The sequence below is a fragment of the Vanessa atalanta genome, chromosome 29 (assembly GCF_905147765.1).
Source record: "Vanessa atalanta chromosome 29, ilVanAtal1.2, whole genome shotgun sequence".
Taxonomy (NCBI): Eukaryota; Metazoa; Arthropoda; class Insecta; order Lepidoptera; family Nymphalidae; genus Vanessa; species Vanessa atalanta.
This window is the reverse complement of record NC_061899.1, coordinates 2,772,694-2,787,401: the sequence shown is the minus strand read 5'-3', so window position 1 is coordinate 2,787,401 and position 14,708 is coordinate 2,772,694. Positions and strand designations below refer to the sequence as shown.

Sequence of the window (14,708 nt, the reverse complement as noted above, 5' to 3'; positions counted from 1 at the left end):
GGCCCAGTGGTTAGAACGTGTGCATCTTAACCGATGCTTTCGGGTTCAAACCCAGGCAGGCACCACTGAATTTTCATGTGCTTAATTTGTGTTTATAATTCATCTCGTGCTCGGCGGTGAAGGTAAACATCGTTAGGAAACCTGCATGTGTCTAATTTCAACGAAATTCTGCTACATGTGTATTCCGCCAACCCGCATTTGAGCAGCGTGGTGGAATAACTCCAAACCTTCTCCTCAAAGGGAAAGGAGGCCTTTAGCTTAGCAGTGGGAAAATTTACAGGCTGCTAATGCTAAAAAAATGCTAAATGCTAATGCTTTTAAAAATTGAAGAAGTATTATCAGCAAACAATACTATCTCGTGTTTATTACCTACAGGATGTGACATGTCATTCGCATAAACAAGGAAGAGAAATGGACCAAGTATTGATCAATCAATCACAATAAAGGCCTTAGATAAATCACAAAATATCTCAGGATTTCTGTGACTCTTCCTAGTGCTCATAAATATTTTCGACGAGTTCAACATCAGCGTCGGTTGTCAAGCGATCTGTAAATTCAAATTGTCTATTGTGTAGCAACTTGTTAGTGTTAAATTGATTTGATTTAGTAATCATTTTTCAAAGATCTTGCTACGAGTTGGTAGTACAGTTAGTTAGGACTATTCTATTATTGAGGTCTTAAGTACTACCTGATTTAAATACTGGGATCAGGATACAGGACACTAGGAACACAATAGTTGAATATAGTGACAAGGTAAGGTACAATCACATCAATTAGTGAATTGACTACCTTAAGATCCCTCTCAGATTTTAAGCTTTTTTCAACATTAAACTTTAATAATTATTTAGCAACTGTAGGAGAGGAAATGTATGATTTAGTCGAAATTGGAATGTCAGCAAAAAAACTTCAAAAACAGTGCAATATCCCGATTAGATATTTATCAATAGATAAGCTGGAGTCGAAGATGTTAATTAAGATTCAGTTTCGTAAATAATAATTTTCCCGGTCATTTCAATTTTGTCTGGTACGTCAAAACTTTTTTTTTTCTCGTGTCTTGGCTGATATAACATACTTTTTTGAATAGTTTTGAGTAGGCACTAACATATCTAATGAATGAAAAAGTCCGGGTGTATGATCTTTCATTATAAAATTCATATTTGAACTGCCGGCCAATCACTAAATCTAAAAAAACTCCCAGAATTCGACGACGTCCGACGTCGACGCAGCGCGAGTGCTGTGCCTTTTTTTAACCAATGCGCTAATATCAGACACCCAACTTTTTTATGAGGTCTTCTTATTTCGATGAAAAGATGGCCTTTAGTGCAGTCTCGCCACAATGCTGATGTTTAATGTATGTATGTTTGAACGGCTGACACTGGACAGATACTGGGACCTTCGGGAATATAGAGTAATCTAATGAGCGGTTAGCGAGCTCAAGGCTTTGGCGTCTTAATTAGGTCGCTTACATTTTTTAATTTAATTAAACTAAGGGTTTAACTAAATTTAACTAACCTTTCAGCCGAAGCAATAGCTAAAAGAGTACAAACGTTATTAACGAACGAGATAAATACCAAGTTGATCTTTATTTAGAATTCGGGGACAAGTCCCACGTTGATCTATATTTAGGATTTGGGTGCCTCATTTACACTTAATGTAAATTCCTTGCCTACAATAATCGATAAAGTTAAGGTCTGTATGTATTCAGAGTACTATAACTAAAAATATATTGATTTTTCAAAGCTGTATTCATAAACATCGAGATTATTATTTTTGCAAAAGAACCACCAAGATTTAATTGATCTGCTATAATAATTTGGAGAGTTTTTCGACATTGAAACCATTATTATATCCAAGCATTCCTGTGGTATGCCAAGCTTGATCATTGATTTCTGGATAACTCTGCTACCACCATGATGAGGTTGTAGGATTTATAATAACATAGACCGTCGACGTCAAGAGACGCGCTCCGACTGAGTCAAACTACGAGTAAATACTGCATTTTTATATATCGTGCGAGAAAGGGCAAGCGTATAAGGCGGTCACCCGTCGCGCTCTTACAATACCATACTATAATACTGAGCCTTCGTTATTGGTAGAAAAATATTAAATTTGTCATTTAATTTCTAAAATATTATCAACTTTAATGTATGACTTTCAATTAGTTTTCACTTGGTGGTAGGGCTTTGTGCAAGCCCGTCTGGGTAGGTACCACCCACTCATCAGATATTCTACCGCCTAATAACAGTACACTGTATTGTTGTGTTCCGGTTAGAAGGGTGAGTGAGCCAGTGTAATCACAGGCACAAGGGACATAACATCTTAGTTCCCAAGGTTCCCAGGGATGTAAGGAATGGTTAATATTTCTTACAGCGCCTTTGTCTATGGGCTGTGGTGACCACTTACCATCAGGTGGCCCATATGCTCGTCCGCCAACCAATGCCATAAAAAAAAAGCAGAATGTAAATTTTTATCAGTTTCCATTGATAGAAATGTAAGCGTTATCTTTGGACAATCAAACTGTAAATATGCATTGTTTTTATAATTATCTTATTGGTTAATTCTTTATTTAGTTTCTGTATATATACTGACACATTTTTAAATACATTCCGATCCGACAAGCAAGCAAGTGTTATTTTATTATCAGGAAGAACTACAAGTAAGCTAGACACATGAAATATATGTCTAGAATACAGTGCTGCGTCAGTTATTTAGTGACGCAGCACTGTAGTTCTTGGAGGTTCAAGATTATAAATAGACCTAACAACTCATTTTTGCAGTATGAACAGGATTTCCCAAAGTTACCTCAAGGTAGAATGTCATGATATAATGCTATGGAAGTAACCAAAGTATACTAATTGACCATGACATAATGCTATGGAAGTAACCAAAGTATACTAATTGACCATGACATAATGCTATGGAAGTAACCAAAGTATACTAATTGACCATGACATAATGCTATGGAAGTAACCAAAGTATACTAATCGAGCAGTATCAACATCAGCTAGTTTTCTAACTTTTCTAACCGCGAATGATGCGGAGATGAGTCTCATTACAGGAACTGAGTACTTTTTTTTTAATTTACCAACCAGGTAAACTAGTTGTTGTAATATAATATTCTAAATGAATTCAATTTTTATAAGTAAATTTGAAATGCGTTTACCACGAATCTATGGAAAAAACCTTTAAGTCTACAATTAATTTTTATGTTAATACATTAAATTAAAACATTCAAATTAAATCAAAATAATTTATTGAAATCCAGTTATTTTTAGCGCGAAATTTATTACATGTGTTCAAAATAATAGTTTATATAATATTACCTTAAATTCTCTATAATTTCTGTGGATATTAAAAATATAGATATAACATAGTCAAGATATGGTACATAAAAGCAAAGGATATATATACTATTTTGTACAATGAGTAAATATATAAAGGAAAAATTGTATAATGAGCTATCTTGAACCAAAACTGTTTTTTCGTCGCGTACTCTATATTACCGATTTCTTCCTTGGCGATATATTTCATAACCCCATAGCACCACAGAAAGACCATTTTTACTATATCTACAGACGCCATATCGCAGTTATATAAGAGTTTGTCTGTGTCCGACAATTTGTTGTAAAGTGAGAAAGTGTTTGCGTCACAAAACACCCAGTCGTTGGTAGTGTAATAATTAAAAACTGAGAAGAGAGTGTCAGCTAATTTGTATGTCTTGAGTAATCTGTAAGAGATATTTTTATAATTTGGAGATAGTAGTTTGGTTTATAAATTCGATTCACGCCAGGAGCACATTTATGGCACTGGTTCCCTTTTTGTGATAAACAAACCTAGGCTTCGATCTGCTAGTTTTAAAAATTAGGTGTTTTTTTTTTCGCCGGAGTCCACGGCATTTTTGACTCGACTTCGAGATCGAGGTAGAGTTGCGAGCTATGGTGAAGGACAACTCAACGTCGTGGAAAACTTACTTCGAAGGGACGTGGAACTGACTTATCTTGGGCTTAAGGTGAAGGGCGCTGAGGCAGTAAGAAATATCACTAACAACGATTTCTTGTCCTTGATCACCAAAACCGCTCCGGAGTTCAAGCCGCAAGTAGTCCAGGCGATATCAAGTTTTACTCTGGTCTAGATTGGGAGGTTAAGAATGCTACCATCGAGCTGAAGCCTCCGCCACATCTGTGTCAACAGCGACTAAGACACCTTAAGCAGCTAAACCAGAGTTGACCTCACCACGCGCGCTGCGGCTGGAGGCGGAGACTACGAGTATAACGGTTTTTAGCGCAGGGCATACTCCAGGAGACTCTTTGTGCTTAAACAGGTCTTAGAGTTAGCCAAGCAGAACGATAAGCTCCGACAAGATACGACTCTAGCCAGAATATCGAAAATAGATGGGGTTGTATGGATTAGATCATACATAATGTTTTCACATACCTTGGTTTCTTTCCCATCAATAAGCAGCATCCGTCAATTATCAGAGCCGGTATATAATGTAACAGCCATGATAAAATGACATATATAAATTTGCATCTAGCTTGAACAGCAAAGCGGTACCAAATAGCCTCTTTTGCCGGAAACTTGAATTGTGCCCTGTACGTTCCGTCTCTCAATTGTCCTTAAAATTGGAAAAAAACACTTTATTCTTAGAAGAAAGAAAACATGTTATTTATATATTTCTTTCTTTTTTCTCAAGATTTTTGCGTCCGCGTCCTTTTTAGTTTCCTTTACGTATTTTATCGCTTATGACTCCAACAAATCCCAATTAATATTATAATGATAAGTTTAGATGGACGGACGTATTTCACACAATCACGCCTGAACTGCTGAACTGATCTGAGTTAAATTTGACACAGATATTCACTACAGTCTGAAACCCATATCAGCCATTTCATTTACTTACCCCAGTAAGTTAATGAAAAAGCACTTAACACACGTGACACATGTTCGAAAACTAGTTGTATATAAATATTGCTAAATAACATTGATTGAATTATAAGATTTCAAGTTAGTAAAAGATAAATAAGAAGTACTCACCCCACTTAATCGGATTTCTTTTGCCAGAAATTGCGTATATACTTATTTTCTTGTCACCTTTTTTGAAATTCTCATATGTTTCCCAAGCAGCAGCTATTATAGCGTTATTAACTAAATCGACGGGTACTAATTCAACATTTATTTCATTATTTGCTATGTATGTGTGTGTAACACCCATATAAGGTCCAAGTATCATCTAGAAATAATTTTGATTCCATTATTATTTATTTATTTAAGTATATAAAACGATTTATCTAATCTGGCTTCGGATATGGGATAAATTAATTTGGGACCTAAGATGAGAGTGAGAGTTGCAAATTCATCAAAACTACTAAAACAACACCAAAAAATGGGATGGGGTGCACCAAAAAATTAATCAAAACATATAATTAATGCAGAACTTGTTCGGTAGATAACTATGATTTTTCGCAAGCAATTTTCCGAGGTCGTGAGTTCAATCCCAGGATCAGGTACCGAAAAGCCATCGGATTTTTATTCAAAGATTTTTTAGTCCGAAGATTAGTTGTTATTGCTTACATTCATGCCTCGAAAAGCAAGCAAACCACCTGTACTGTAACCTGGTTTAAAATGTTCCTTACATGCGTGGTCTTATCAATTCACATTCCAAAATTGACCGATAAAATTGAGATGGACAACGTACTCTATTAAAATTTTTTAACTTGTTGAACTTCTAAAAAATTAAACATCCGTTTTTTGTAATATTTATGGGACGAATTCAGAATATAATTTTTCAAACAAAAAAAAAAGACAAACATCCTAATTAAGAATCTCGTTCTTTTTATTGGTGGTTAAATATTTTCTAACACCTGATGTTAATTTCATTTACCCCACTTGGTCCAAATGCGTTTTTTTCATCAACCCATCCAGGCATCGGTTCCTCATACGCGGCTATCACTGTAAAAATGAACACAATAACAACTTAAAAATCAAATTCAGATATCATTATTCAAAATAATAACATTAAAATTTTTCATTGACTGTCGAAATTCTATCTACCATTTTGTGAAACAAACTCTAAGGGTATTTCCAGACATGCTTGGATAGATAGATGTATAGATAGACTTGGAGGTGATCGTTTCATTGCCAGGGCGTGTTATCTATCTAGAAGAAAAGCTTGTAATATTATAATAACGTTCCCCCAAAACTCCATTCCACATTATATCGAGATTTTTTAACCTTCCAGTAAAAAAAAATGGGATTATGTTGTATTCATAGTATGCAAATTACTATATCTAGAAAATTCATTTATATATTTAGCAATATACATAACATTAACAAATATATATTGGGAAGCAACAGTCAATATTTGTTTGCAATAACAATATTCAGAATGCCGGTGAACTAAGTCAGCTGTCCTACTTACTAATATGATGGCCTCATTGTAGTTTACTATCTAAGGTTAAATCAAGAAATTCCGTTGTATCAATAGAAATACATTACTTTTGACAAATCTTAGCTTTGGTATGGTGAATATTTAGGTAATTATTGGCACTTAAACTAGCATACTACATCAAACAACCACGTATGTGAGGAAAAAAATAGATCAAAAATAGACCCCTGTGGGATCCCTTACATTTACTGGAAATTATTTAAATGCATTGGTATAATACAATTAAGATGTTGTGTAATGAAAATGGCGACATAAAACTGCAGATTTTTGTTTGGAATTTTTGTATATGAAATATAAAAGAAAATTTTTTGTTAACATTTTGTATAATTAAAATAGTTTTAAAACAAATACCAATGATAAATGTTGATTATTAGCTCCCGATTTGATATACTTTCCGATCACTAGAACGGATATTTTTCTTTTGTTCTTTTGGTATTTGGTATTTGAATGATGTTTGAAAAAAAGCGGATGGTAGGTATTTCTATTATTATGGCAATGCGTTTAATCTCTTCTAAAGAACTGATGTATGTTTGAATTTTTGACACAATCAACCATTGACGTCCATATAATCTGGTTCTCTAGGTAAATGACTGAAAATTACAAGTATAAAGACACACCAAATCATAATTTCCGATATTTCTGTGGACACAATCCTCCTACAATTCTAACTAGACTCTGTAGTAAAAAAGTAAAAAGTAAAGTAGCCTATACAGTTCGAAAGAAAAAGAGTTCGAATACAAATAGGCAGGTCTCTTGCATGACATGGTTTTCGTGAAGGTATATCGGTTCGGCCAATCTTGAGTAGTGAGCCGCAGTATGATTCACCGCCCTATTAACGATGGGAATCATGTGCAACGACCGGTCGATGTAACACCCCAAGTTACAAACTGAGGTCTGCCACTCCACGTCCTGTCCTCGTAAGGTAAGCTGACGTAACAGCCTTTTGGCTCCGATCAGCAGGGCGGCCGTCTTGTTGACGTTGTCGAGCCACTCCGGAAGCAGAGCCACTCGAATAGCTTGGCTATTTGCGAGAGTAGCGTGATAGGCCGATAGCTTGATGGAAGCCGGCGATCTTTGCTCGGCTTGGGCAAGACGATGACCTTCCCCTTCTTCTACGCCTCGGGGAAGTGTCCTGTTTGGAGTATCCCATTGAATGTCCTCGTGAACGCATCGAGGCATTCGGTAGGCAGCTGTATCAACGCGGCGTTCGTGATTCCATCTGGGCCTGGCGCCTTCTACTTTGGCAGTCGGAGGACGGCCTTCCGCAGCTCAGACAGGGAGATGAGATCGTCTCCCTGGAGTGGCGAGATCTGGGCCGACAGAAACGAATCCACTTGCTCGTGGACCGCCACGTGATGTTGGACGACATTGGTGTTGGTCACATCCGGTGGGTTCGGAGTGAACAGCACGTCCAGATACTCAGCCATGATCTCTGCTTTGTCACTGGCCGAGTATCTTCTGTTACCCGCTCTGTCTAGTAGCGGGTAAACAGGTGTGTCCAGACCGGTCAGTTCCTTGCAGAGGCGATAGAGTGTCTTGTCATGCTCGGATGCTCGATCGATGGTGACCTCCCAGTGGTCATCATCGAGAGCCACGAGCGCACGTGACACCTCTTCTGCAAGTCTGTTGAAGTCACGCTTCACCTTCGGGCAGCGCGTTCATGCCCAGAGTCGGCGGAGCTCCCGCTTCCTAAGCAATTTGGCACGGAGCGAGCTCAGTAACTGGTTCCGATGTCCGCTGGATGTACTTCCACCTTGTGCGGTGGCTGCTTCTTTGGCCTCCTTAATCATCTCGGTGATGTATGAAGCAGGCCCTTCGACTTCGGCAGGTGTGGATATCGGATCCGTGAGCTCGAGCCTCGTGAGTTCAGAAGTAAAGCGCCTCCAGTCGACCCTTGTTCGTGGGTGACGAAGCACTCGGAACTCCTTCTCAAGGGTGAGCGTGGCCAGTATTGGTAGATGCTGGGTATCCAGGTCGTAATTAACCTCAACATCTATGGGGCAGTCCAATCCTTTGTGCAGCACTATGTTCAGAACGTCCGGCTGGTACCTGGCGGCTACTGGTATGTAGGTCAGCGCTCCTGGACGCAGTACACCATAGCCGTGACTTTCGCTGTCCTCGAGCAGCTGCGTGCGGGGTGATGATATGCGAGCGTGGTGCACCCAGGCGTGGTGCTTCGCATTCACATCACCCACTACCAAAGTGGGCAGCTGTGAGCTAAAGAGTGGATATCGGTGCTGTAGAATGACAATCCAGGTGGTTTGTAAGCGGCATACAGTAGGAGCTCCGTCTCACCAGCATGTACACGCACCCCTTTCGTTCGCAGACTCACGTAGGGGGCGTGCGCAAGTTCTTCGTGTACGATGTCCCTCCGCACCAGGGCTGTCTTGCCCCTATATGGGGCGGCCCGTGGGGAGACTTCGTCGCGCCGGTACACGAAGAAGTTCGGGATGTGGAGCTTGATGTGTTTCGAGAGCTTAGTCTAGCCCAGGAGAATATGAGAATATGAGCATTCTGCAACTGGGCGAGTAAAGTTAGCTCTCGGATATGGCGTCTGATGCCGCCTGGATTCCAGTAGATATATATAATATCCTGGATAATACTCAGCTGGAATTTAACTAGGCTAGTGCGGCAATTCCAGCAGAGATAGCCGGTATAATATCCTGGCGCTGAGTATACGCGACCAGGATGGCCGTCAGCGCTTCCTGACCCTGACTCTGATGATACTAGTTGTGTAAGGGTCCCGTACGGTGATTTGAGGGCATGTCTCTATTGGTGCCCTCCTCGTTAGTGTAGGGCGCGTCTGCTGTGACATAGCAAGCGCTATCTCCATTATGCAGACAGTCTTTTCCCCTGCTTCGCATCTTGGCTGCGGTGTCGACGCTGCCGTGGGTTCTGGGAGGGCTAGTCTGGCTGCCTTCTTCTTTCTCCTCGTCCTTTTCCTTTTAGGGAGGGGTTGGCCCCTCTCCGTTGGCTGGTTCGCCTGTGGAGCCAGAGAAGTGGGGGCTGTTTCGGCGATAGCTGTAGGCTAGGACCCCCTTTGTGTCCGGTACCATTGGCTTGGGAATATTTGAAGCCTTTGGTCTGGAGGGGGTCGCACGTGGTACTCGTTTAGGACGGAGTGGGAGAGCACTCTACTCTCTACCTCCCTTTTGTGCCCTATTTTCTGCGGGGCGGGGCGGAGCGATGTTGATGCCCCTTCTCCTCGCCTCTCTTTTAAAGATCGGGCAGCGGCGGTCCTTTGCCGTGTGCGATTTGCCATAATTTGCACAGGTTGATCGGTCTTCTTTTGTCCGGGGGCAGTCTCTCGCAAAGTGTTCACCGGCGCAGTGAACACATTTCTGCTGCTTGTGGCAGTTGGCCGACGTAAGTAGTCACAGCTACATCCGCAGCGAAGTGTGCTTCAGCGTCCCGGTAATCCTCCTCATTCCCCGGCTCCGCATGTAGTATGGGGATCACAGGTCTTGGAGGGTAGGCGGAGGTGAGGGGGAAGGACAATGTCCAAAACACGGAGATGACGCACTGAGCTCGGTCAGAACGATATACGTATGTATACGTTTAATAAACTAACTGAGGTCGTCGTCGTAACGAAAACGTGTGATATCGGACGGAGCTCTATATTTCTCTCGGACGGAGCTCTCTCGTAAGCAGCCTCTATATTTCCCATTGTTTGACAAGGACCATACTTGAAAAGAAGGCTTGAAGCTGATTCCAAAGTACTAAAAATAATTTCCAATTTATCTATTAGTATATTATACATACCTATCGCAGGTCGAACGATACAAATAGGCAGGTCTCTTGCATGACGCCTTATAAGATCTTCGGTAACGGTTTTCGTGAAGGTGTAACTGTTCGGCCAATCTTGGTTAAGCCTACACAAAAAACTTTCATTTAAATTATTACAAATACAAGCCTTAAGTAATGTTTAACAACTATGGTTTAAAATTCCATTGCCAGGAAACCTTCACCTGGAAGAGGACTTAGAACTTCTCTAGCTTTCCTACTGGATGGTGAATGGTGGCAGGTTCACTCTGTTTTTTTTCGGGTTATTTTCATAGTGACCACTAAAACAAGCTTTACGCTAAAAATTAAATTTAAACTAGTAGATACGTCACTAACGTATAAAAGAAGCCAGTACAGTATTATTTACATTTCTCACTTAAAAAATCATGAACTTCCCATATTAACTTTCATACCTAATTTAACCCGCTTGGGTGATTAATTTTCAAGAACACGGTAAAAACATTATTTTACTTTTAAACATAAACCTAAATACCTATTTACATATTTCGAAGTAGTCCCTTGAGATATGAATTTCGGAAAATACTCTCTCAGTGCAGTCCTAAAAAAAATCTCGTACAAAAATTCATCCTGTTAGAACCACCGGTTCAGCCAGAGTATGGCATGTCAATCACTTACTTTGAAAAATGAAATATATTTCATAACATTATTTTTTAACAAATACATTCTACAGATGCCGCGCGCGCGCTTGAAAACTGATCTTTGTGTTCTTTGACTAAGAAGTTTTGATTTCTATTAAAAAGTCTTCTTTGCCGGTAATAACATAACTGAGAGAAGAGAAGGAACTATTCCAAAACTCAAACATATTGCAAATGACAAATGACAGTCGATCGGTATAAAACATAGTAAATAAATTGAACTTAATATGACCAAATATAAAATAATTAACGCATATTAACTTAGTAATTTAAAAACGATTCTACTTTTTTGGGGCAGTAGACGTCTATAGACGTAAAAACAATTACTTAGACGTCGCGTCTGTTGTATTTGTCTCTCAGCGTTATTAATTATAACTGCTATGGTGTTTTAATTATGGTATACTAAAGTCTTAATAAAAAAAAACTCACGGTGCTATCATGCTGTTTAAAGTATCTTCAGGAACACTTTCTGCTAGTTGTATCAACGCATCTGGTAGAATTGGACTGTCGTAGAAGTCTTCTTTCACCTCATCTTTGACACGACTCTTCGTAGCGTTAGCGTAGGTTGTAGACACGTGAACTATCGACCTATTAATTATTCATATTTAAAAAAAGGAATGAACGATTTTAAAAAGAGTAAATACTTTGTTGACTTTTCTAGGATGTCTCATCCATCTCATTACGTACTTAATGTTCGTGCAAGATTTAGCCAACTTCAGCATCTCTCTTGTCCCACGGATGTTTATCAAGGTCGACATTTTGATAGTTTCAACCAAATTGACGGTAGCAGCCGCATGAATTATCACGTTTACCTGTTAAAACAAATCTTAAATTAATATTGTATATTGAAAATAAAAGTGACTGATCTCTTTATTACATTCATTCCCTTCATTCATTCAAGTGGTCACAGAGAAGATTTAACAGCTTTAGCAAATTGGCTCAAATCAATATTCAGCTGTGGTGAATAAAGAGACATGTGCACAAAAAAAAATATTAAAAAATTAAATGTTATTTTTACGCTTAAATTTTATGGGCACGCAATGTTTTAGAAAGTTTTATAACACCTTAGCGTTGGTGACAACTTACTATTTTCCAGATGGCCCATCTGCCAGTCAACTTACCAAAGGCAAAAAATTATAAGGTACCCATGATCTGTTCAGCTAATTGTTTTGTCTCAAACTAATCATCATTATATTTAATCGTACCTCATTGGTGAGCATGGCCCATGTCTTTTCATCAATTCCAAGATTAATCTCAGAGACGTCGCCTTCAATTCCCACTATTTTGTCCACGAAACTAGGCTTATCATTGCGCAGAATTGTAAATACCTGAAAAAGTTTTTTTGAAATATGATTAAATTCTTAAGTTTGATAAACATGATATACAGTACCTCGATAGGGTAAGTGGCTCGATGAGGAGTAATATACGTAATTATAGTATCGCTGGCTTCCGAATTGAAGATCAGTATATCAGGATTAAGCGACAAAGAAACATAATATATCCCAATAGTATGATAGTTCACAAGCAATGGAATGAATAGTGTATGCCTAAAGCAATGCGATGCTTGTGTGAAGAGGAGACTTTTTCGAAATATAATATTCTGAAATTAATCAATTTCACGACAGGTAGTTAAAACATGATGAATTAAAGGGAGATAAATAAATTTTATCATACCGGGTTCTTTAAAACATGATTAACTCTTTCTACAACACTTTTTCCTTTCTTCGGACGCACCAACATATACATTTTTCTTATATTTGCTGACCTAAAACAAAAGACACATAAACTGATAATGACATCATTTGGTAGTGATACCAAAGGTTTGAAATTATTTCTGATACATGGAATTATAAAAACTGTGAACTGGTGTTTAATGACAAAGCTGTAGACTCTGCTGCCAAAATGATGAGATGGCCACTAGTTTAATTTAAATTTGCAGCACAATTGCAATTTGCAGTACAACGTTTCTTTGGTACATACCGCATCAATTTCTCGATCAGCTGCTTGCCAATGAAGCCTGATCCACCCGTGACGAACACGACTGCGTCATCATAAAACTTCTGCACTTGAGAATCGCCACTTAAAATGGCTTCATTCAAGATTTTTCTTTTTTCTAATGCCTGTTCTTCAATTGATATTGTTGAATCCATTTTCTCTGAACTTCTCAAATAGAATTCTCTATTCACAACTGTTTATTCTTAAGTCTTGCACTAATATGATAGTATTATATTAGTGCAAGACTTCTACAATCAACTACAGTTTGGTATATGAATCAGCATTGATAAGCAGTCCATCATAGTTCAAATAGTTGTGTCAATGCATTATTTTATTTATATTTGTATATTAATTTAAAATATATACACATGTAAAAAAAAATGACCTATTTGTAATAAATGACAATAAATACTCGTTACAAAGATAGACGGTTATTTGTACCTATAAAGTAAAACGACAAAGTTAAGACTAAAAATGTAAAAACATTGGAAGTGATCCATAATTTTTATACAACCAAAGTCATCTCAATATTTAAAGCATCCATTTTGTCCAAAACTATCTCCGCACGAACTTTAACAAACAAATCACGAATGGTTCAAAACGTCCAAAGTAGGTACCAATTTTTTTTTTTTTTGCAACATGAAAACAAACCTTATCGTTATATATTTTAAGTAAACTTCACACAATTAGATATTTCTGACGATGGAGATAGAAAATCTTTAGTATCTCTCACGTTTTGAGCTGAGCGTAAGTATTATTTATCAACATCAAAAATGACGATTAATGTACTTATCTATGTTTAATATGAAAGTATGCTGTTATTATTTGAAAGTCAATCGTTTATTCTACACACACACACATACGACATATCTTCATGAAACTGTTCCGAATAAAGAAGGATGCATACTTGAATATACATAGTACATCCTTCTGTAACGATTAGACTTGTGGTCAAACAGAAAAAACAAACATGACTGACGATTTAACATATGTACCAGATATCTCTAGCTCAGATGAATTCTATGAGAGTAAATCAAATCATTATGAATCGTAAAATCTGCAGCCGGCAACAATCGGATATGTATATGCCTGAGTGAGCTCACAATTGCCACCTGGAAGATATTCTATACAACGTAGACTTATTCATCAATATAATACCATAACCAATTTCTTAAATATAGCTATCGTCCCATAATCACTGGGACAAAAATTGGCTTACGCTATTAATATACTATATTCATTGACGTTTAGGTTGAGGTTATATCTTAATTATCAGGTACATGTTTTGATAGCTTCGTATTTTAATGCCTTCCATGTGTTTCCTATTCGATTATCTTAGAACACTGAATTATTCTTCCAAGCCCCATCTTTGTATATTGTGACGTCATCAGTCTTTATTTTAATGTCTTGTCGACTGTTATAGATTTTAGGGACTGCGACTTTTTAAAAGAAAGTATAACTTTTTAAAAGATTTTCTTAAGACAACCGTCGGATATGGAAGTTGGAATAGGACTCACGAGCTACTGGGTAGGATATGGAGACGTTAAGACCATGATAATCATGAGTAAGCAATAAAGGGTGCAAGGGACTAGCATAACATCTCCCCCGGGTAGACTTAATTTTGGGGTTGAACTTCAAAGTTTAGGAAAACATTAGATAAACATTATTAATATTTATATATTTCTTCTTGTAGTAGGAGATGGAATGCTCTCTGGTTTCTGGGAAGTCTTACTGACCTTAAGGGGAATGGCTGGATTGGGATTAGGTTATTCATTCAGAGGTGGATCCATTGAAATTGATCGGGAAAATAAGGGAAATCGGTAGGGATG

The 14,708-nt window shown here is 38.0% G+C and overlaps 1 protein-coding gene across 1 annotated transcript; it reads right to left on the bottom strand.

Moving 5' to 3' along the window:
• Positions 1 to 1,515: 1,515 nt before the first annotated feature.
• On the bottom strand, positions 1,516 to 13,049 carry LOC125074948 (fatty acyl-CoA reductase wat-like). The gene is made up of 11 exons (XM_047686433.1): positions 12,865 to 13,049; positions 12,559 to 12,649; positions 12,090 to 12,212; positions 11,572 to 11,696; positions 11,314 to 11,472; positions 10,208 to 10,317; positions 5,882 to 5,949; positions 5,035 to 5,230; positions 4,435 to 4,615; positions 3,470 to 3,727; positions 1,516 to 1,531 (listed from the first exon to the last, which is right to left on the bottom strand). Exons 1-11 carry the CDS (start codon positions 13,032 to 13,034, stop codon positions 1,516 to 1,518), a joined length of 1,497 nt encoding a protein of 498 aa, XP_047542389.1. The 5' UTR covers positions 13,035 to 13,049.
• Positions 13,050 to 14,708: the final 1,659 nt, after the last annotated feature.

Coding starts and splice junctions, on each gene's coding strand:
- LOC125074948 (XM_047686433.1), bottom strand. CDS start 13,034: ATGGATTCAACAATATCAATTGAAGAACAGGCATTAGAAAAAAGAAAA. Junction 12,650..12,864: donor CTGATCGAGAAATTGATGCG/GTATGTACCAAA, acceptor CTTTTGTTTTAG/GTCAGCAAATATAAGAAAAA. Junction 5,950..10,207: donor TATCGTTCGACCTGCGATAG/GTATGTATAATA, acceptor TCATTTTTACAG/TGATAGCCGCGTATGAGGAA.